Source organism: Pygoscelis adeliae, unplaced genomic scaffold (assembly GCF_000699105.1).
Source record: "Pygoscelis adeliae isolate BGI_AS28 unplaced genomic scaffold, ASM69910v1 Scaffold202, whole genome shotgun sequence".
Taxonomy (NCBI): domain Eukaryota; kingdom Metazoa; phylum Chordata; class Aves; order Sphenisciformes; family Spheniscidae; genus Pygoscelis; species Pygoscelis adeliae.
The window spans coordinates 3,732,713-3,754,125 of record NW_008824544.1 but is presented as its reverse complement, the minus strand read 5'-3'; the positions used below and the strand labels follow the sequence as shown (position 1 = coordinate 3,754,125).

General features: G+C 44.4%; 1 protein-coding gene across 1 annotated transcript in view; it reads right to left on the bottom strand.

Moving 5' to 3' along the window:
• Positions 1-21,413, bottom strand: part of KIAA1324L (KIAA1324-like ortholog) — a 49,314-nt gene that overhangs the window by 25,776 nt on the left and 2,125 nt on the right. The window contains exons 2-6 of the mRNA XM_009321766.1: positions 6,980-7,175; positions 6,221-6,368; positions 3,286-3,372; positions 799-904; positions 14-166 (exon numbers count right to left, since the gene is read on the bottom strand). Coding sequence (XP_009320041.1) covers positions 14-166; positions 799-904; positions 3,286-3,372; positions 6,221-6,368; positions 6,980-7,143 — 658 coding nt within the window. The 5' untranslated portion in view covers positions 7,144-7,175. The remainder of the gene's footprint in view (positions 1-13; positions 167-798; positions 905-3,285; positions 3,373-6,220; positions 6,369-6,979; positions 7,176-21,413) is intronic.

Genomic DNA, 21,413 nt, shown 5'->3' with positions numbered 1-21,413 from the left:
TTGATTTATGTACCTGCATAATACATTTCTTCTTTACACTTGGTGCACTCTTTAGCTCCTTTCTCAGAATAAGTATTTCTTGGACACACCTGGCACCCAGATGAACCTGGTTTGTTGCTGAAGGTGCCAGGCTTGCATGCGAAGCATTCAGACGTATATGCAACTCCTGTAAGGTAAATTACAGATAAAGCACTGAAATACAGAGAGGTATGCTCCATAACTACTGCCCACCTGCTTATGGGGGAAAGCAAGCCAGCTGGGTAACACAGCTTAAAAATCACAGGCTTTCACCACTTTAGACACTTTGGCTTTGCTGACTCTTGATTTAGGTCTTTGCTCTTCAGTGCAAGTCTGGCCCATGTAAGAACCTTATATGACACTCCAAGTTTGATTACACTTAGAACAAGATCAAAAGAGCAATCCCAGATTAATTAAATTATTTAAATAGTAATTTAACTGTCACTGTTGTGAAATATACATCCATTTATCACTGTTGAGAGGCTTACCAATAAGCATGGTCTTGCTATACTACATTAAAGAAAACCTGTTTATTCCTTTTTCTCTCTATTTGCTAAGGCAGTCTTCTCCAGTAGAAGGCACCATTTACCAGCTAAATTAATTTTTCAGCCTTTCCCTGACTGGAGTTTTGCTGTTCTGTTTCTGCACTTTAGAGGAGGAGACAGGGGACAAGGGGGCTAAAAAAGCTACTTGGTGCTGTAGGCACACCAGTAGAAATGGCACTTGGCAAACACTGTGACCAAAGAGTGAGATAAGTCCTAAGCGGCAAATATCACTTACCTTCAATTGTAATGTTTTTCACCAGAACTGGTTTTACTACTTTGGAGCCCATGAGAATCCCTGTTGTTCTCCAGTATAATATATTGCTACCTGATTTCAGAGTTACCTGCAACAATATGCATGACAGTTAGCGGGCATCCCCTCACCAAGAAACTGTTTTATTTCTTATTTCCATTACTCAGATTTCTTGAATCCTCGCAGCAATCCTGGCTTTTCCTAAGCTGCTTAGTGAGTCAAGAAGTAAAGGGGACACAGCTACACAGATGCTGGAGAGACATCTCTGAGGAGTGCCACAGTGGGTTTAGTGGGTTTAATAAAAAAAGCTGCTCGACACCCCAGTTTTATGGAAAAACACCAAGAGCTGCTTCTGACTTTGCTGTAAGTGGAACTGGGAAAAAGCTGTTCCTGCTTTTATCCAGCTACCCCTGGCACCCAGGAGCTTTTATCTCTAGCTTTATGTTCAGATACAGTCAATCAGTTTGTTTTTAAAGCCTTGAGATACACTTTTATAAAGAAACCCAACACAACCCAGAGTTCAAAAATCCAGGCTCAGAAGTGAGTTTTGTTTATAGGCTTTAAAAATCAAGCTCTGCCTGCATCTAACACTACAGCATCATGATCAGTAAGCCAGGCACAAACCATGAATATCCCCAGCAGCAGTCCTATCCCTCCTGCTCATTTCTGACCCCAAGCAGCAGATGATATGCAGAAAACAACTCAGTTTCCAACTGCTTTGACCTACTTGCCTTCACATCATGGCTCAGCATAACCCCTGTGCTGGCACAGGAAGGGTGGTGGGTTGGTGGTATCATGGCTGGGATAAGGAGGAGGAGGAAGGCAGGAACACTTCTTTCAGCAGCAGTGTTGATGCCTGCTGCCTTCAACTCACCTGTGTAACTACAGTATCACTCTACTTACTAAAAGCAGCAGGTTTACCAAGACCCTGCCTGGCCTGCAAAGCTGTACCATATCTACTAGCCCAGTACAAGATGCCTACTGCCAACACAGTGATACTGGCCTGCAGGTGCTATATTTTCACACAAGAAGAGGCATAAACTCTACCTGCATAATGGCCCAGGATAATGAGATTTACAGCAGTACTGTACACTCCTGGCAGGATGACACTTTTTGTTCACCCAGCATAGAGACCAAAAATTCAGCAAAGCGGAGATACAGCATATTGCATCTCCCACTCCCCAAACACATACTATCCCGGGGGGCAGAGGAGAGCTGGGTTACCACAGGTAACAGCAGAACTGCGACTATATTGAATCAAACATCATGTTGTGTGGTGTAGAGATACCCAACATCAGCTCTGGTGCTGAAAGCAGAGGCTGCAGCAACTGGAAAATTGGGCTCAGAGAAGCCACCCTGATAGGATTTGCAATGCAGACAAAAGCCTCGAGGAGAGCCAGAACAGTCATCTCACCTACCTCGTGTGTCTACATTTCAGCCAGGCATCCAAGCAACCTTCGTAGTCAGTGGAGACACTTGCACATCCCAGCTGATGAGCTCAGATGGCACCATCTCCCATGCAGACACTGTCTACATCTCTCAGCTCACCCAAGTCGATGCCCTGGCCTTGGACCTACCCCTCAGCCCATGCCACTCACGCCTCCTCACCCAGCTCTCCTGCCTCCCAAAGTGACTCACGTGGGGCTTGCACCTGAGCTAACAGGCACTGCCAACCAGAGCTGGCTCGGGAATACAGTTTCTCCTCCAGGGGCATAAGCAGACCATGGAAAACAGAGACCAGGCTGCTGTCTATGCCAAAAGAAAGCCTTTTCTTCTGGCATAATGCCACCTATGCTAGGCCTTTGCTGGCATGGCTCTGGGAATTAGGGTATGGTGGTATAGTGGAAACCAGGCATCAGCATGAGATTATGAGTTGGTCTACACATGGCCCGTGCACCAAACAAACTCAGCCAGCTGGGTCACAGGCCAGCCAAAGGGCTGCCGCTCCCAACGTGGACATGCTTCTATCAGTGCTGCGGGAGCCACCCTGGTGCTGACAGCTTTTCAACCAGGTAAGTCACACCGGAGCACAAGCTGGGTGCAGTCCAGCTCTTCAGCACACATTTGAGAATAAAATGCCCGTCCTACCTGCCTCCATATACACACACCGCTCGCACCACTCTGCTGAGCAACAGGGAATAATCTCATGCTCTCATGAGCAAACAACTGTTGTAGAAGATTTCAATTATAATCATGCAGAGTGACTGGCATGCGGATTTGCATAAATCTATTTAACTTCATAAAGCACTTGATTCAAAGCCCAGGAAAATCAATACAAAGTCTTGCAACTATATAATTTGCTTTGGGATCAGCCCCTTAGAGATCTCAGTGGCTTTGCCCACAATACTAGGCAAGCTGGGCTTCTTCAGATGCATTCACAGGATCTGGCCCTTGTTTGTTCTGTGCTCAGAGGAAATCACAGACATTTATAAATGAAAAAAAGCTTCATGAAGGAATTTTTTGCACACTTACAGAATGAGAGCCCCATTCCCCATTGTCTGTTAGCTTCACCCACTTGTCTGCCGTGGACTCCATCTCTTTGCACTGGTCATTTTGTATCTGTTAATTAAAAACGGAAGATCAGTGAGCATAATCAGATGCATCTCTCTACCAGCATAATGACTGCTGGCAGGGAATGATAAGATTCAGCTTTGTTCCTGTTGTCTACATATTTAGGACAGCAGCTGCCTTATTTGTGGGGAAAAAAACCCAACAACTTTCAAAACCTGCTAGCAGCTTAGCAGTGCCTCCAATGACCACCTCTGATGCAGATGGAAAAAAAGAGCAGGAGGAGAAGATCTCAGCCTTGTCTTCTCGCTATCTGGTCAGACTCGGATGCTGAGCATCTTGTCTTAGCTGCCTCCTCCTTCTCCTGAGCCCACCAAGACCCAATTCTCTAAATTCCAAAGGCCAATCAAAAGCCAAGGGCTTCTGAGTCAGAGAGAAGGTAGGAGTGGACGGGTCAAAGCTAGAGCTAGAAGACAAACTGCTTTCTCTGCAGCCAATATCTGCTATGTCTTTGGCTCCCTGCCACCTGACCTCACTAGGGATGAGAGTAACGTTATCAAGGGAGAGGCAACATGCCATGGAGAGTCTGCCCTGGCAGAAGTGTGAGGTTGATTGTCCTTCGCCCAGGTCCAGCACAGCTCAGCAGCCTTTCCTTGCAGTAGGGTTTGGTGCATGGCCTCACAGCGGTCCACTTCTTTCTTCTCATAACTGTCTTCTCTGAAGAAAAAGTATTAAGTCCCTTTGAGGCAGAAGTTCAATTACTCAGCTTTTATTCCACCAGGGAGAAAGGCCAGTTCAACACTTTCAGAAGACCTGGGGTCAAGCATCCTCCTCAAAGTTGCTCCATGTCAAGACTGGTCGCATAACCTCACAGCCTTCAAAGCATCTGTGCATTTAATTCCCATCTAGATCAAAAGCACTGAGGAAAAGAGGTGAGAAGAAGCACCTAAGTATAAGGTAGATCCCTAATTATCTTGTGCAATCTGAGCTACAGCGTCTTTGTGCCTCAGTTCCCATCTGCAAAAAGGAGATAAGAATATATAGTCTCTTCTCACAAGGTGTAAAGGGCTTCAATATATAAAAAGAGCCTGGGAAGGACAGGCTGCAAGAAGCACTGGGTATCTAACAAGAAGCATCCACACTTACTTCCCATGTTTGAGGACATCTCCTTGCTTACCCTCAGACTGGCAGTGCAGCCACCTGCGCCTGGAGAGCCCAAAAACTTCACCATTTCCCAGCAGCCTGCAAGCCACTGTCACTGAAATGTCACTGTCCAGAGCTCAAGTGTCATTGTTAAATATATTTAAGCACAAAGACATGCTGGAGAAACAAAATGGACTTTTAGAGGATTGTTAAATATGGTTTCCCTGCAATACTGAGGCTGACTAGGAATTATTTACATGAGCATTTCTATGAAGGACTGCACCACTCACTGCTTCTTGAACAGGGAATGATAAATTTAAGGTGAATGAGTGGGATATGGATAAAAGTAATATTCAAAAAGCCATTTTCAAAGCCAGTTCTCAGAGAAACAATATATTTGCTCCATTGCAGGAGTAGATCAGTCAGTCAGTCAAGCAACTGGAGCTAGAATTCATCATCCTGGTACATTCATCTGACAGCAGAAAGCATATTTGCTGCTTTCTCCCCATGAAGAAGGCAGATGGTCTAATATAAAAGTGAAATGGTTAAATATTATTGCCTGCACTGTCTGTTATCAAAGTGCAATAGATTGCACTGATGTAGCAGCAAGAGGGTGCCTCCAGCAGGTTATTTTTGTCTTCCTTTCCCATCTTTACTAAGGATAAGGATACTTCACACTTTTCTCCGAGCTTCAAGAAACATTAACCAACACCAGCTAAGGCTTCGCACTTCTGTGAGATACCACGAGCTGTGTTTTTCAGATGAAAACCAGAGCTCACCGGACAGGGAGAGAGGCAGTAACAGAGGAGGTTGAAAAATTCCAGTCATCTCCTGCTCTGAGTTGCTCTCTCATTAAGTTTTTTTCTGTCCCAAATGGCAGATACAACATGCCAGAGAAAGCAACCTGTTGGTGAAACCTTACAAAGCATCTCGGTGACGTGGAGCATCTGCACCACACTGCAGAGCTTGGTGCTGGCAACCCCCTGCTCCTTGGACCCCAACCAGTCCATCCACGTGGGCTGTCCTTCCCATTCGGGTCCCTGCTGATCAGACTGTTTTAGTAATTTGGGTACAGCGTGGTGCAAGCCCAGCCAGGCTGCTCGCATTTCAGAGCTAATGACCCCCAATCCCTCCATTTCACAGTGTGGATGTGTCCTCAGAGCCTATTTCCTACTGAAAGTCATCTGAATTTTTACTCCTAAATCTCTTTGGAGAACTGTTGTTTCTGGGTTGTTTGTTTTGTTTTGTTTTGTTTTAAGGATCACCCTTTTGTCTCTTCTCCTGCTTTTCTTTTCATCTTAATTGCTACAACCTAAATTGACCTAAAACTAAAGCTAACGTTTCCACATACTAATACCTTGGAGCACCTCAGGTTCTGGATGTCTACTTTTGAAGAAGTCTTTTTAAACGTCAAGTCCCTTCAAAGGCATCTCAAGTCAAACACCCCCAAAATGAAGCATCTACCACCAACAGTTGTCTCATTAAAGGCCGGGCTAACGGGGGCAGTGATGACCCCCAATGGAAAAATCCCAGTGCATGGTAGAAAGGATCGGTTTAGCATGACTTTTGAAGCTGAAATATGCCAAAAGGCAGCATAAATGACAGAACGAGAAGATGATTTTTTTTATCTTGCTCAGCAATAACAAGCTATGAACATGTGGGTAATGTAAAGGGAGGAAAAAGCTGTTTCAAATGGTCTTTTTCTGGATTGAATTTTTACAATATAAGGTTGGATTGACCACATAAAAGGCCTTACAAAAAATTCAAAGAAGATGTTGTTGTCAATATACTGGTATTCGAAGAAGACAGAACCGGATTTCTTCAGGTGCACAGCATAGATGAGTGAAACTGTACAATCATCCCTGTTCGACTCTATGTAATTCCCTCGAGGCGTCCACGAAGAGCTGATGAACACAAACAAAACAAGCCTCAGCTGAGATCACAGACACTGAGGAGACTTTTCTTACACTACATGTTACTTAATAAAGAACCCAGAATCCCACAATAGATAACTGCTGTGAATTTATAACTTTATTACTGGATTCCCATATATTAATGTAAATATAATACTTTTCATTAAAACCGTGCATGGGAAAAGATATGGTACTAGAAATTTAGGACCCAGCCTACATAGGAAAGGTTTATTATCCATAGGTTCAACATACTTTCAATTATACTCACGAACAGCCTTCTGCAACCACCATGGGTCTCTAAATAGGCTGTGAAAGTACCTTTTAGCCACGTTTACCATACCACGATCCTGGAGCTTTCCAGCTACAAATAAGAGCAGCTCCAGGCTGGCCTTAGACTCACTAGCTGCTGATGAGACCAAGGAGACCATGGTGATGGCAAAGAGGTGGCAAAAAATTTTGCTTTCCAGCCACTCTTGTTTGCCATTACTAGGGCTGGTTACCCTCTGGAGAGCTTAGATGAGTCATTAAGCCGGCTTTGTGCTGCTGAGCTGTCTCAGGTTTACCCATGGCTGCGTAACCCAGATGCAAACAGAACTTCTTACTTGTTGCAGCTGTCGGCTTTATTCTCAGCTGAGCCAACCGCCGTGTCCATGAAAGTCGCCACGTTGGAGAATCCTGCCGGCAGCTCATCCCACTCGTCAAACTTGATCCCACTGCCCAGCGAGTAGGTCCCTTCTGCACATTTGCTGCACACCTGGTTCTTCATCTCCAGGTACTCGCCAGAGGCACAGGAGAAAGCTGGGGAGACAATCATTTCCAACATATGAATGGAGAAATTTATCCCAATTAATTTCCTTTTTTTTTTTTGCCGCTTAATTAATTAAAAGTGAACTGTCATTAGAGGAATGCCCCAGCCCCAGGAACACAAAAGCTGAACTACTAACATCGGCTACAAAATTGAGATGTTCACCAGTGCCTGTTTTTTCACCAACACAGCAGCACTGAAACCAAATCTCAGACGACGGCTCCTGATTTGCAGCTTGTCTCCATTGGCAAAACAAGATTTCAGAAACGAAATGTCTACCCACAGACTGTCCAAAAGCAATTTGTGAAAATGAGGACTTGTAATACACTTCTCCTCACCTTTGCTCACCTGCTTGTTACACCTTGAACTCAATTAAAATCACCAGCACCTGAGAGCCAGAGCAGACTTGTCTCACCCACCTGTATGGTAGCTAAGAAGAGTGCACAGCAGCACACTGACTGTAATATAACACTACAAAACTCAGCTGAGAGTTGCAGACCTAATCCAAGGCTCTCTCCACATTTGCCCTCACATGGGCTGCCTACAAAGCCTTGAACGTCTTGCCTGATAGACCAGGTAGTCTTGGAAAAGATCACCAACGGGCCTGTGTCTTGCAAATGGTGATCTTTGACTGGGGTGATATTAGCATGCTGAGAAAATAAACACTGGTTGCCAGCACAGCAAAGACAGTACTCAAACATATGTAACTAGGGAAAGTATAATTTAGAAGGAATGTTCATAAAGTGATTTTTTTACTGATGTTTTTAAAATTATTTTCTCCTAGTAACTATATATCCCTTGTTCCAGTCTGATCACATCTCTACCTGCTAAGGGAAGAATACTCCCATTATACAGAGGAAACCTGGAGAGCAGTTGAAGTCCTGTATGCCCACAGAGCCCCATGTCTGTGTCAGGAATCGTAACTCCTGCCCGGATGCTCATTTCAAGGGCAGACCATCCCGCTTTCCCCCAGCCCCATGCTGTACCATGTCCTCTCTGAGACTGAACATCCTGGATGGAAAACAAATGAGTGCTTTCTGCAGAACATAATATTTCCTACGTTGCTTGCAGATTTTTAAACTTAACTGTGCCAGTCTAGCCAAAGCAGGATTCAGAGCAATGCACACAACTTGCATCCCAAGAAATGGTGGGATTTTTTACTGTTTCATGCATGCCACATTGTGCAGTGACAGATATTTCATACACTCACTTTGACAGACATAAACTCACTAGCCTGAGAAACTGTAGGACGAGACCAGACTGCTAGCCAAATGGTGAAACTGGCCCAAAACAACTCATGCCATTTGAAGTCCCAGCATATGCAGTTTTATAGATGTGCTGATGTTTATCTAACTGCAGAAAAACTTGTTTGACTGTGAGTACTTTGCTAAAGATGGGGCTGTGTAACACTAATTTCCATCTGAATCCAACTGCAGTTCAGGCTCCCATTTCTGTGCTGGATCCCGCAGCACTTTTTTGTGTAATTGTCCTTGATGGGCAGCACTGGAATGCAGATAAAAGGTCCATTTTGATGGAAAGATCTGCCAAAGGGACATTTTTCCCTCTTGGTCTGATCAGCATACTCTGAATTTGAACCAGTGGACTTCAAGCCAACAAATCCGTTTTTCTAACCCCATCACTCACTGGTGATGGACCAAGAAAGAAAGTGGGCAGGAGCCTAGCAGGGACGGGTGCTGGGGTGGGTGTATATAAGGAAATTCTGCCACAACAGATTTCCGTGAAAGACTGACAGACAGGCAAAAAATCCACCCTCAGTGGGGGCAAGGGGTTTTCTGTTGGCAGTGGCACATGGTAGAGTGGTACGGCTAACATCCCATCTGTCTACCTCTGCGACCTCACTCAAGCCATAGGATGTACCTGCAGCTGAGGTCAGAAGCACAGCTTTTTTCAGAGACCCGGAGAAAAGTCGCGAGCACTTCCCCATGTGTCTGAACTGAGACCACATGTTGTACAGCTTTTCACCTTAAATGCATACAGGTGTCCTGACTCATTGCTTTAGCACTATTAATTAATCCTGCTTTTTTTTTTTCTTTTGAAGGGTGCAGAGAGAAGCCATCAGGAAGGGAAGTAAAAAAGCAAGCTCTCTCATGACATATTCAAATCCTTTAACAGTTTCAACTTTTTTTTTTAAGAAAGTTAAATAGCAAGAAATGGAGAGTGCTGCCTAACCACACGTTCCAGATTTGTGAATTTCAAATAAGGAGTCAGTAACTGTGAGCAATTCGCTGCCATAATGAAGATGCAGAAGGCAGCAGAGCTTCCTCTTCCATTACAGTGAGGTTGAGCAGAGATTATTGCTTTAACCGGACTAATATCCTTTAACTCCTTGCAACCTGATCATTTTAGGGAATAAGATGGTACAAGAAATGAGGCAGGCTGCCATGCAGGACACTGCCATCCATCGCTCACCCTCCAGGAGAGAGATAAGCCTTTTTCTTATTTACGTGAGGAATTATCTTCTTTCCCTTTTCTAAGAATTGTATTTCAAAGGCAGCAGCATTTCCCGTCAAAACACATACATCTGTAAGCAAACTAGCTCCGAGCATGCCAGCTGCTTGCCAGGTTCAATTTGGGGCTGAATGTGGCTAATAGCAACACAAACCACTTTCGACATTGGAACAGATGCATCATTTGGTCTCGTTCCAGGCAGTCGGGAGCGGCTGGAAGGGGATGGGGAGGAAACACAGTGTGTGATGAGCACGGAGATGGTCTCCTCTCCTAGTGTCACACAACTTGCTCTTCCAGCAAGGGACCAAAAGCCAGGCCAATCCCTCTTTAATCTAAATGGCATCAATTCAGGAGTCCATCCCAGCTGGAGACAGGCAGGTTGTGGCCATGCCCAGAGACCCTGCAGAGCAGATGTCCCCTGCCATGGGCCAGGAGGCACTTGCCCGGGGTGGGGACAGGGCACAAACAGACGATCCGTCCCGGGGCACTGGCGCTTTGCCTTGCTCGTGGCTGCTCCATCTCACCAAGACATAGCTGAGCACAGATCCAGCGCTGACTAGCGACTGCTTGTCCACAGAAACGGTTGACATTATCACAGCACCGCTGTGTTTGTGGGGGTGACACATGCAAGGTGCTGTCAACAGGAAGGACAGCATCACCACATAGGAGGATAAGGAGCGATGTGAAGTTTTGGGAATCTAAATCATATATTTTAGGTGTGTGCTCTGATTCGTCTTCCACTAAACCCTCCCTCTTGCTTCAGACTCCAGAGGGAAAATTAGTCCCCCGGCTTAGAGGTAGCCTTTGTGAACGCTACCTGCCCCCAACCCCAGAGCCCATTTGTTTAAGCATTTGATACTTAATTTTCAGAGAAAACATCTCTGTCGAATAACTCCTTACATGTCTACCCTGGTTCAGAAAACAGAACTAAGGCTGCTAAATCACGTAGACAATTCTGAAAATCTTTTCCAGAATTGACACTATTGATTCTGTTTGGACATCACTATTCCCCTCCCTCTCAACTGCAAACTTTCCTATTACACCTTTCAAATATCAGTTTGGGTGCTACACACCAACTTACACAGAGCAACGCACATTGTGAAGACTGAATTTGACCTTCTTTCTTTCTATGAAAAAAAACTGAAACGCATTAAAAGGTTTCATGGCTTGCCCCATCATGGGCATTTTTGAAACTGGGAGAACATTTTCAGAGGCAGTTAGGAACAGCATGACATACTGTGGTGCTGGATACACTGATGCCTTCAGTAGCTCCAGTGAAGTCGATGCAATTATTGGTGATTTGCAGCTGTAGCTTCTTAAAATAAATACAGAAGAAAAAAAAATATTGTGGTTTGTACAGGCGATCAGTCTTCGTCACAAAAGATGCTGTAAAGTACTGTTAGACAGACACTGCCACAGGCAGCCACACACATTCATACATGCATGCAATAAAGCTGACACCGGATTCACTTCATAGAAGATTAACAAGAACTACTGTACTAATACCCACCGAAACCATTGTATAAGTCTTGTCAAACAGACACCATTTCATTCTTTAAAAGGATTACAGGTCACTTGATAAAGGTGACTGAGTGGATGTAATAGACTTAGGGTTTCTAATACAGTTAACTTAGTTTTGCATGTCATTCTGATGAGGAAGGTAGTATCACACAACACCAGTAAGGCACATCTTAAATGGATTAAGAACTGCCTGAGTAACAGATCTCAGACAGGGCTGTTGGTGGGAAACCATCACTGAGCAGGGAGGAAGGGGGCAGTTCTGGCTGCCCCGGGACTGAGTCTGATGGCTGTCCACATTTTTATCAACAATCTGCAGGCAAATAGAAAAGGAACGGTATTAAAATTGGCGGGTAAGAGACTGTTGTCAAGCCTGAGCCCACTCAAAATCAGTGTGTTTTAACAGAGTCGAAGGTAAAGACAAGCCATGGAAGGCAAGGAGTGTCAGCCCTGCCTGCAGAAGGCTGAAACGTATCCTGGAGAGCAGCAAGCCTGAGGGTCGGAGTGGACCCGTCGTTCATCAAAAGATTCCACTGGCAAGACATGCAAAAAGGCGCTAGTGAGATCTGTGGATGTATTTAGTGGTAGAGGTAGAGATGTGTGGGGTGAAACGTGTGTGTTACAGGCAAAATCATTCTAATATTGAATGTAGTTGTGATTCAGCATCTTTAAGAGGTCAATGCAAAACAAAAGGACTTTAAATGCTTTTAAAATTAGGAGTAATGTCTTGTAGTGAGAGATTTGAAGTGCTTAGTCTATTTAGTTTATCAAAAGAAGACTGAGAGTCGACTTGATTAATATATAAGCATCTCCAGGGGGAGAAAACACAGGATCCCACTGGACTCTTTAATCAAGCAGAGAACTGCATAAGAAGAACTACCTTCTGGAAGCTGAACCCAGACAAATTCAGATTGGAAATAACACACACATTTTTACTATGAAGAACAACGGATTGCTGGAATAATCTGTCAAGCATGTGACGGACCCTTTGTCTCTCAAGTGCTTCGTACCATAACTGGACACCATATGGAAGAAAAACTCATGCCAAATACAAATTATCAGCCTCAGCATCAGCCTAACTGGATGCATTTTAATGGCCTGTGAGGTCAAACTAGCGAATCCAATTAATCCCCCTCCTCTTAAACTCTGTGAGTGGAGAGTGATGGTATCTTACCTCCCTCCTGGGACACACCACGGATGTGGGGCATCCTGAAGCAAAAGCCCTGCCTGCTGTGCAACCACTTTCAAGGAGTGTTTACAATAGCTTACTTTGCAGATCTGATAGCACTTTACAATCACTTTGCAGACATGGAAATGGCTCCCTAGAGGGCAAAACAGACCATAAACAGGCTTGCCTCATTTGCCCTTTGACTGCAAGGCTCCAGGGTCACATTCTGCCTTTCAGTACAGCTGTGGCCCTCTCAGTTATTTTGGTGGACTCAATGTTAGTTGGCACATTTCTCTTCTAGTAACTGATCCTAACAATCACACGTTGCTTAACTTTCTGATGCTGGGGCTCAGGACAGGCTTATCATGAACACAACTAGACTGACAGAGTAGATCCTCACATGTATATTACTACTCAACTACTTCTGAAGTTTGAAACCTGCCTTTAGAGTGTTTTCTCATGTTGACTATCTCCCAGATATTGCCATGCTGTGAGAGGGATTTGTGATTTTACCAGAAGATTAATCAAAGCTGCCTCAATGCTCTGCATCCTCCAACACCAAACTGATAATATATTCAGTTGCCTCCTGGCCATGCAGCCCTGGCCACTCAGTCTTACACCTTCCTTCAGCTAGCTTCCCATCCCACACCACTTGGACCCACTACTTCTGCCTCTATCACTCTTCTCAGCAGTCGTTTTTCTCCAGACATTTCCCACTTACGATACCTAAAACTATTTCAGTTCTGTTTATTCTGTTGCCACTGAGCATGTGCATGTTCATGTGTATCCTTCTGTGTCCCCCTGGCTCTCAACACATTACAATTTAAAAAAAGACACAGGACTGGATTTTGCTAGATTATAACAACAGTAGAAGGGGGTAGCAATGGAGCAATTCTACCTAAACCAGTGAAAATACACAGGACAAAGAATCTCAGACACTGGCTTTCCATCTCTCCCCCCTCCATTCCTATGTTGTTCATCCAAAGCCCCACTGCCTGGGATTCAGGTGAGATGCTGCCATGTCCTGCAGGCAGAGTCTGGACTGAGCTATCTCAGCCTCCCATGGGCAGAGGTGAAAAATGTAACTCAGAAAGGAAATGTGAGGTTGGCAGCATCCCGCAGCAGTCCCTCTGAACCAGCAGACACATACCACAAACGTGGAGGGGAAGATGTGGCCAAGGACAAGTACATAGAGGCATCTGTTCAGTGATACCCTGGGACATTGGGGTCCACAAAACATGGAACAAAGGACCAACCAGAATACGGGATGAGGAAAAAAAAAGAAAGCCAAAGGACAAGAGGAAATCATTGCTTCATTATTAATGTTTCCTATAATCTCAGCCAGCTTCAGAATGTCTTCCGTGAATAACTTATACGAGGCTTCTCCAATAGACTGTGAATAATTGATGTTCGTTTTCTTCAGTCATTATACCCCAATGTGTTATCAGGAACCAGACTGAATCTTAATTTAAGAAAAAAGTCTGTCAAGGCTGTTTAGGCTTGACATGTGATCACACTGAAAGCTGACATAACTTGCGGAAGAGTACCTTCTGTGGAGGAGACCCTTCCTTTTCTTAAGAGTAAATAATTTTTCCTTTTATCCAAGAAATTACAAAATAAAGCAACGCTTTTTCCAGTTCACCTTTTGACAGGAATAGTACCATTTTCCCCAGCTGGCCTGGCACATAGGACAGTTTTACTATCACTTTTATTTCATCATTTGGATGCTGAAAGGCGTGGATTTGGAATGGAAATACTCAATAAATCCATGAAAGTGTGGCATAGAGTGGAGGAAGGCAGTCATCACCAAGAGGTTAGCAAGCACATTTGCTGCCAGGGTTACAACAACCATCCTAATGGCTCAGCACTGGAGATGGCAGGAAACATACCTCGAGGTGAATGAGTAGCTCTGCAGGCCCCACTGACTCCATCAGGCCTATTTTGATTGCTTACCAACCAAAGTGTTTGGTGCAAATGGCTTCTAGTGCCATCTGAGATGTCCTCTGCGCGCGCGCGCAGACACACACTGTGCTTGCCTCTCATCCCTTTACCAAGCCATAGCAAATCTCAAGGTCTTGCCAGTTGCTTTCCTGTTGAAAGAGAAATCAGTGACTCAGAGGAAGCTGTGTTTAACCGATTCAATTACATCGTGTACACAAATAGGGCGAAGAAATCATCAAAAGACACTAATGCCAACCTTTCTCTTGGAAGTCTCAATATACACATCAACATGCAGTTCCCGGTAACTGTCTCCAGGAATTAAACTCTGTGGGTTCAGTGCAAACTCTTCTGCTTTTTTAACTATTTACCTAAAAGAATTTGTGCTTCAAAAAGCCAACAATGGGACCTTTTCTGCAAAGACAGTGTATTGCTCATGCATAGAGGAAAAAATCTGGAAAAATTACTCGAAAAACTGGGGTTATCTCTCAGGGTAACAATATACATTAGGAAAACATTCAGATGGAAATGCCATCGCAAAATGTAGCCTCGAGCCTCAGTCCAGCTGAGAAACTTGCACCCTCAGGAAGTTTGCAGACGACACCAAGTTGGGCGGGAGTGTTGATCTGCTCGAGGGTAGGAAGGCTCTGCAGAGGGACCTGGACAGGCTGGATCGATGGGCCGAGGCCAACTGTATGAGATTCAACAAGGCCAAGTGCCGGGTCCTGCACTTGGGCCACAACAACCCCATGCAGCGCTACAGGCTTGGGGAAGAGTGGCTGGAAAGCTGCCTGGTGGAAAAGGACCTGGGGGTGTTGGTCGACAGCCGGCTGAACATGAGCCGGCAGTGTGCCCAGGCGGCCAAGAAGGCCAATGGCATCCTGGCCTGTATCAGAAATAGTGTGGCCAGCAGGAGTAGGGAAGTGATCGTGCCCCTGTACTCGGCACTGGTGAGGCCACACCTCGAATACTGTGTTCAGTTTTGGGCCCCTCACTACAAGAAGGATGTCGAGGTGCTGGAGCGTGTCCAGAGAAGGGCAACGAGGCTGGTGAGGGGTCTGGAGAACAAGTCTTATGAGGAGCGGCTGAGGCAACTGGGGTTGTTTAGCCTGGAGAAAAGGAGGCTGAGGGGAGACCTCATTGCTCCCTACAACTACCTGAAAGGAGGCTGTAGCGAGGTGGGTGTTGGTCTCTTCTCCCAAGTAACAAGCGATAGGACGAGAGGAAATGGCCTCAAGTTGTGCCAGGGGAGGTTTAGATTGGACATGAGGAAAAATTTCTTTACTGGAAGAGTGGTTAAACATTGGACCAGGCTGCCCAGGGAAGTGGTTGAGTCACCATCCCTGGAAGTATTTAAAAGATGTGTAAATGCAGCACCTAGGGACATGGTTTAGTGGACATGGTGGTGTTGGGTTGACGGTTGGACTCGATGATCTTAGAGGTCTTTTCCAACCTTAATGATTCTATGATTCTATGATTCTCTGAAACCTGATGCCATCAATAGGACTCACCTACCTAACTTGAGTTAGGAACATGCATTAGCAGGGATGCTCTAAGAGGAATAGGAATAAACATCTGCTTTAGTGCTTTGCTAAATCACAGCCGTTTAGTAGTGACTCTCAAACTGTGCCATGCACACCACTGCTGGCTAAACACTTTTGCTACATGACAGACTTGCATTAATTCCTCAGCTTCACAGTGTTCCTCAGAGCAGCCTCCGCTGCTGTGTGCTAGTCCCCTCCCCAGTGTGCTCTAGTAGGAAAGCTTTTCCTTTTCCTTTCAGAAAAGACATAAAATCTTTCCTAGAGATACAAAAGAGACTCAGGTAAAATTGAGTTGCCCAGTCCTGCAGGCCATACACACAAAAGTGCCCCTATAAAGATCATGACTTTGAAATCTACTTTTTGCACATTTCGCTGTTCATGTCAGACATGGCTCCAGAGACAGAGTTATATTATGTTTTTCTCTGTCAGATATCCTTAATTGCTAGGTAATACATGACAGGCCAAGGGCCAAATCTATAGCATATCAAGAAATTCTCAGATTCCCTGGATTTCATGCCCACTAAAAATCCATTTTTTTGGTACTTAGGTTTGAGAGAGCAGCCTTCCATATGTGACTGTTATATGTTGACAGGCAGCTTCATGGGAGCCATATGACTGTTGAAAAGAGAGGGGAGAAGGGAAGGTGTTAGTCAAAATGAGGGAGGAGATCAGCATATACCGTTTGAGTGAGCAATCTCAAGGATGGAGGAATGGAAGGGGAGATCTTCTGAATACATTTTGTGAACATTGTCTCAATATAGTACTTTCCTACAGTTCAGGACACCCAACAGAATCTGTCACCTTATGTAAGTATATCTATGTGCATATGTCAGATCTAAATGACACGGTTAAACACCAGCAGCCATTAATAGTTTGACCTCATTGTTTCTTCCAAGGTGAATACCCAAAGAAGAAATGTCTGAATGACATTGGAAATGAAAAAAATATTAGCACATCAAGGTTGGTGCTTTCAAGTCATGAGAAAAAACGAGAATGCCTAGTCCTCAGAGCTATGCTGATGTCACCATATTTCCTCTCTTCGGTTGAAACAAAGAAATCCCAATCATTTCAAAGCCCATTAATGAGATCAGAAAATAATCCTCAGTGGATGTCAAATAAAAAAGGAAAAAAACCTCTCTGATGATTTGCTAGGATTCACAAGTTTGCTTCAAGAGGCCGTAACTCTGGACTTACTTAAGCCCTGTAAAAAGTAGTTCTTACATGCATATGTGAAGACAATGACACTGTGGTGATAATAAATTTTTCTAATTACATAAAAATTATTTTGAGGTAACATAAATAAATGTGACTGTGTAATAAATAGCACCATTCTCATGGGAGTATTTGTATGGACATTCACATCCACATGTGCAGTAATGGAAATGTTGAAGAAACTACTAAAACTTATCATTGCTATTTTCAAGTCTTCACCAGCCAAATTTCAAAATTCTAAGTAAAACTCCGGAAGAACCAATTCTTTAGCACAAAGACTACACAGAATTTGCCTGAATACAAATCTAGTTGACAATGAAGAGATTTAAACTTTATGTCAGAAGGCTGTAACACAAGCACACAGGTTTTGCCAGATGTATAACATACATTTTATATTATTCATCTACACCAATATGTATGTGCATACACCGTATGTTATAAAATTTGCAGATGCCCACTGACTTCAAGGGAATTCGGAGCAGACCCACTTCTTACCTGCTTGGAATACCCAATCTTATCAGAGACCCAGAGAACATCAAACTCAAAACCTTCTATTTAAGATTTCTGTTACAAAAGCAGAATGTTAAAACTCCTGCAGATCACTTAAATTGCCTTAAAGTGTTATAAAACCTACAAGCCTTAAAAAGGCCATTTGCCCTAATTGTGTCTAAAGTGCACTACAATTAGCAGAAAGATCCGTATCTCCTCCTGTGGTATCCTAGGAGCAGATTACACAAGTTAGAATAAGCTCAACAAACACAGCTCAGTAACAATAAATCAGGACAAATTTTGGTTTCAGGTCCCAGAAAAGTCCATTGTAATTAAGGACAGTCTATTTTCTGAAGTCAGTGGAGCTTTTCACATTCTTACCTGTTGGCACACGCTCACACGCCTCACCTCAAAACTGAAGCACGTTTCTGATTTCAAAGAAGTTGCTCCCGCCTTAGTGGCACCAGGTAAAGGTGGAGTTTGCTAAGCAGAGCCATTAATAACTCCATGGCACCATACTTGATCAAGTTCTTCCATATTATCAATATTTTTTGTGTCTCCTTTCTTAAGAAAGATTGCTGATTGTAATTATAACTGGTGTTTGGATGCTGACTGTAAAAGTGACCCTACCAGCACTTTTTCCCCTTGAATATGGCAAATTCAACTCCTTTTGAAGTTGCTCTATTATTCTCACTACAGTTTCTTTATTATGTACATAGTGCCGCTAAAATTTACAGATATTTATGAGATAAGGTGCAACCTATTCTTGTTTAGGACAGCAAAAAATAACTCATATTCTGTGGAATAAGAGAGTTAATATTAAAAAAGAATTTGAGGTCAAAATGGGAACCCTTTGAGCCCTTGCTCAGGGGAGCATATCAGTGCACCTGGGCACAGTAAGGGCACACTCTGAACTAGATGTTTGGGTTGTACTTGAGTGAAGGGAGATGAAGAAGAGAGGAAGGAAAGGAGACATGGAAGGAAGGCAGGCTCCAAATCCAGACTTTTAACTTGAGTGTAAAACATGCAGCATATGGTCAGGCTGGCAGAAAAGCCTGACTGTGGCCACTGTAACAGACTGCAGGGTAGTGTCAGCGGGAGCGCAGTGCCAAGTCCTGCTCCCACTGCCAGGCCCCAAAAGGTCCCCATTAGACACTGCATCAAGCCCCCACACCAAAGCAAAGGCTTTTCAGAGATACCAGCCATATGGGGGTGCAGGCAAGAGCTTAGCCTTGAAAGCAAACTGCTCCCATTGACTGCCATAAATATTTTCCGTTTAAAAAGCCAAGCACACTGCCCTGATGGTAGTGATCCTTATCAGCTAAATTCCCTTCCCGCTATCAGACTCATGAGAAGATCAGAGTGAGATCTGCGGTAATTAAAAATTAGCAAGACAAAATTAGTTAAGCGCATTCCCGACCATCAAGAAGTAATGGAGTGATTCAGAGCATCTGGGTTTCGCTGAGGGAGGCTCTCTGCCCTCCATGCCCCCCAGCACAACACTCCCTGCCTCTATGTATGTACCTTACCTCCAAAACAGTACCGGGAGGATGCCTGGAGGGGACATCTTAAACGTGAAGCAGAGGAAAGCCACACAGAGTAGCTTTAGATGTAATAAATATTGCCTTTTTCCTACCCAAGATCCTTGCTGCACTTTTAATTTGTCTCTTTGCAGGATCCCTTGCAACCGTGATGTGCCGGTGTCAAAAATATGACTCATCTCTGACCAAATACAAGCATGAGAGAGGTGGCCAAGCTGTCTGGCGTGGCCATACCGTGGCCATGGAGGCAGCCCAACCCCATGGGGTGAGCCTTGAGGCACCACACCGCTCTGAATGGCAAAACGCAGGCTGACACCCTGATGTGGGGTCTGAAAGTGGTGACGGCCGCAGCCCTTTGGGGCAAGGAGATCAGAAAAAAGGAGGGGAGTGAAATGTAGAAAGGGGCATGTTGTCCCAGTGCATTGCAAGTGAGCTACTGTGCTGCAGAGCTGCTCTTGCACCTTCCCTCCCGCATCTGTGGTCACTGCATCACAGAACCTCCTACAGCATCACAAACGTCTGTCATGTGAGGTTCCTTCTTTCTTCCTACCTCCCACTTGGATGGTAAAGATGTTGTGGGGAGGGTGGCAGGAGGGGAAGGTGGTCTCATGACGCTGCTCTGTGCTCAGGACAACACAAAGTAAAAAAACCCTTCATCTAATACCCAGATCATACAGCAGTCAAAATATGACAGTCCTTTCTAAGCTGAATCCCATGACTAATTCTCAGAGGACCGTGTCTCCTCCACAGGTAAACTTTGCCGATTAAGTTTTTGAAGACCCAAAAGGGATAAATCCTGATGTTTCGGAGACTACAGCCATTTCGGGGAATGCTGGCAGTTACTCTCAGCGGGTCACAGTCAGCTGTGCTTTGCAGGTCAGCATGCACTTCGAAATGCAGCAGAGCACAGCGTTACCCAACCTAATTTTAAATGGGTTCATTTGAATGAAAAGCAGTAAAACACAACATCCTGAAAATGAGCACATCTCAAGACACCAACTGAGCTTCAGTGCCACATTTAGATTGCTCCAGATATGTGAAGCACCTGAGCTAATACATTTTTAGCAATCTCAAGTGTCTTTCCACTCCACTGGAGACCACAGTCTAGACGCGTTTACAGAGATGATTGGAGACATTTAACATATTGTTATACCGTCTTTCAAATTCCTAGTTCAGGGACAATTTAAAAAGAATGACTGCTGGGCATTTGGAATTGGGAGAGGTTGGTGCAGTAGTCTCAGGATCCAAAATTAATGACAGCCTGCAAGTCACTTCTGTTTTCAGGGAGCAGTAAAGATCAATAGCAAATATTCTCAAGCAGCAGGCATTTCTGAATAGATGAAAACAACTGCCTCATGAAGTCAGCAGCAGTGGCAGATGTGTTCCAAAAAAACTCACGTTCTCACCCAGATTCCTCCATATCCAGTGTCCTAACTGCCACCACAAACCACTGAGGGCTCTGCCAACCCCAAGGAGACAAAAAAGCCCTAAGAGCTCATGCCGCTATACAACCGAAACACTTTTTTAAGAGCAGAGGCATAGTTGGATCAGCTGTATCTCAGGACTAGTAGGTACCAATCAAAACTTCTGAAGATAACAGATCTCCAAAGCTGGAAATCATCCTGCCTGTGGTGATTGTACTGTGGTCCCCAGCTCTGCAGCTTGAAGGATTGAAAGAGATACCTAAGGGAGTCCAGGACTCTACCTGTGTAGAGTCCTGTACACGCCAGGATGAGCCCCAGTGTCAGGATGCTCTGGTGTAGGGTAGGATCTACAAGATGTAGCACAATCTGAATAAGTTTGTAGAATGACCAGAGAGACTCATCTCAAAGGATATGATATACTTATAGTATTTCTTGGTAGGCTTCAGGATAAAATAACTCTAGACCTATGAGAAAAGGAAGGCATCCCATGGAGTCATTAATTACTTGGTGAGATGCATATGCAATCCCTGGCCAAGTCTGTATCACAAATCTCACTCTGTACATGATCCACTGAGAACGTGCGTTGTAGCAGCCCTAAATACAGAACCTTTCATTTTCCTGAGGCTATAGCAATTTGTGGTTTTAGTATAAGACATCCTTGATCCAGCTCCTGTGTTGTCAGATGAGACAGAAGCCACCAGCTCAGAGAATACGACAAATCAGTGAGGAGGTGTCTATCTATCAGCATTTTCAGTACAACTCATCATCAACAATAGACCCCCATGTGCAAACTCTGAAGAGCTGGAGAGCACATAATATTCAAACGCTGCCTCTCCCAGTATATCCCACCCGTTGAAGAATGGACTGTCAGCCAAACTCTATGCTGGTTCAAATATTTTGCAGTAAAAACCACCACATTAGCTAAGCC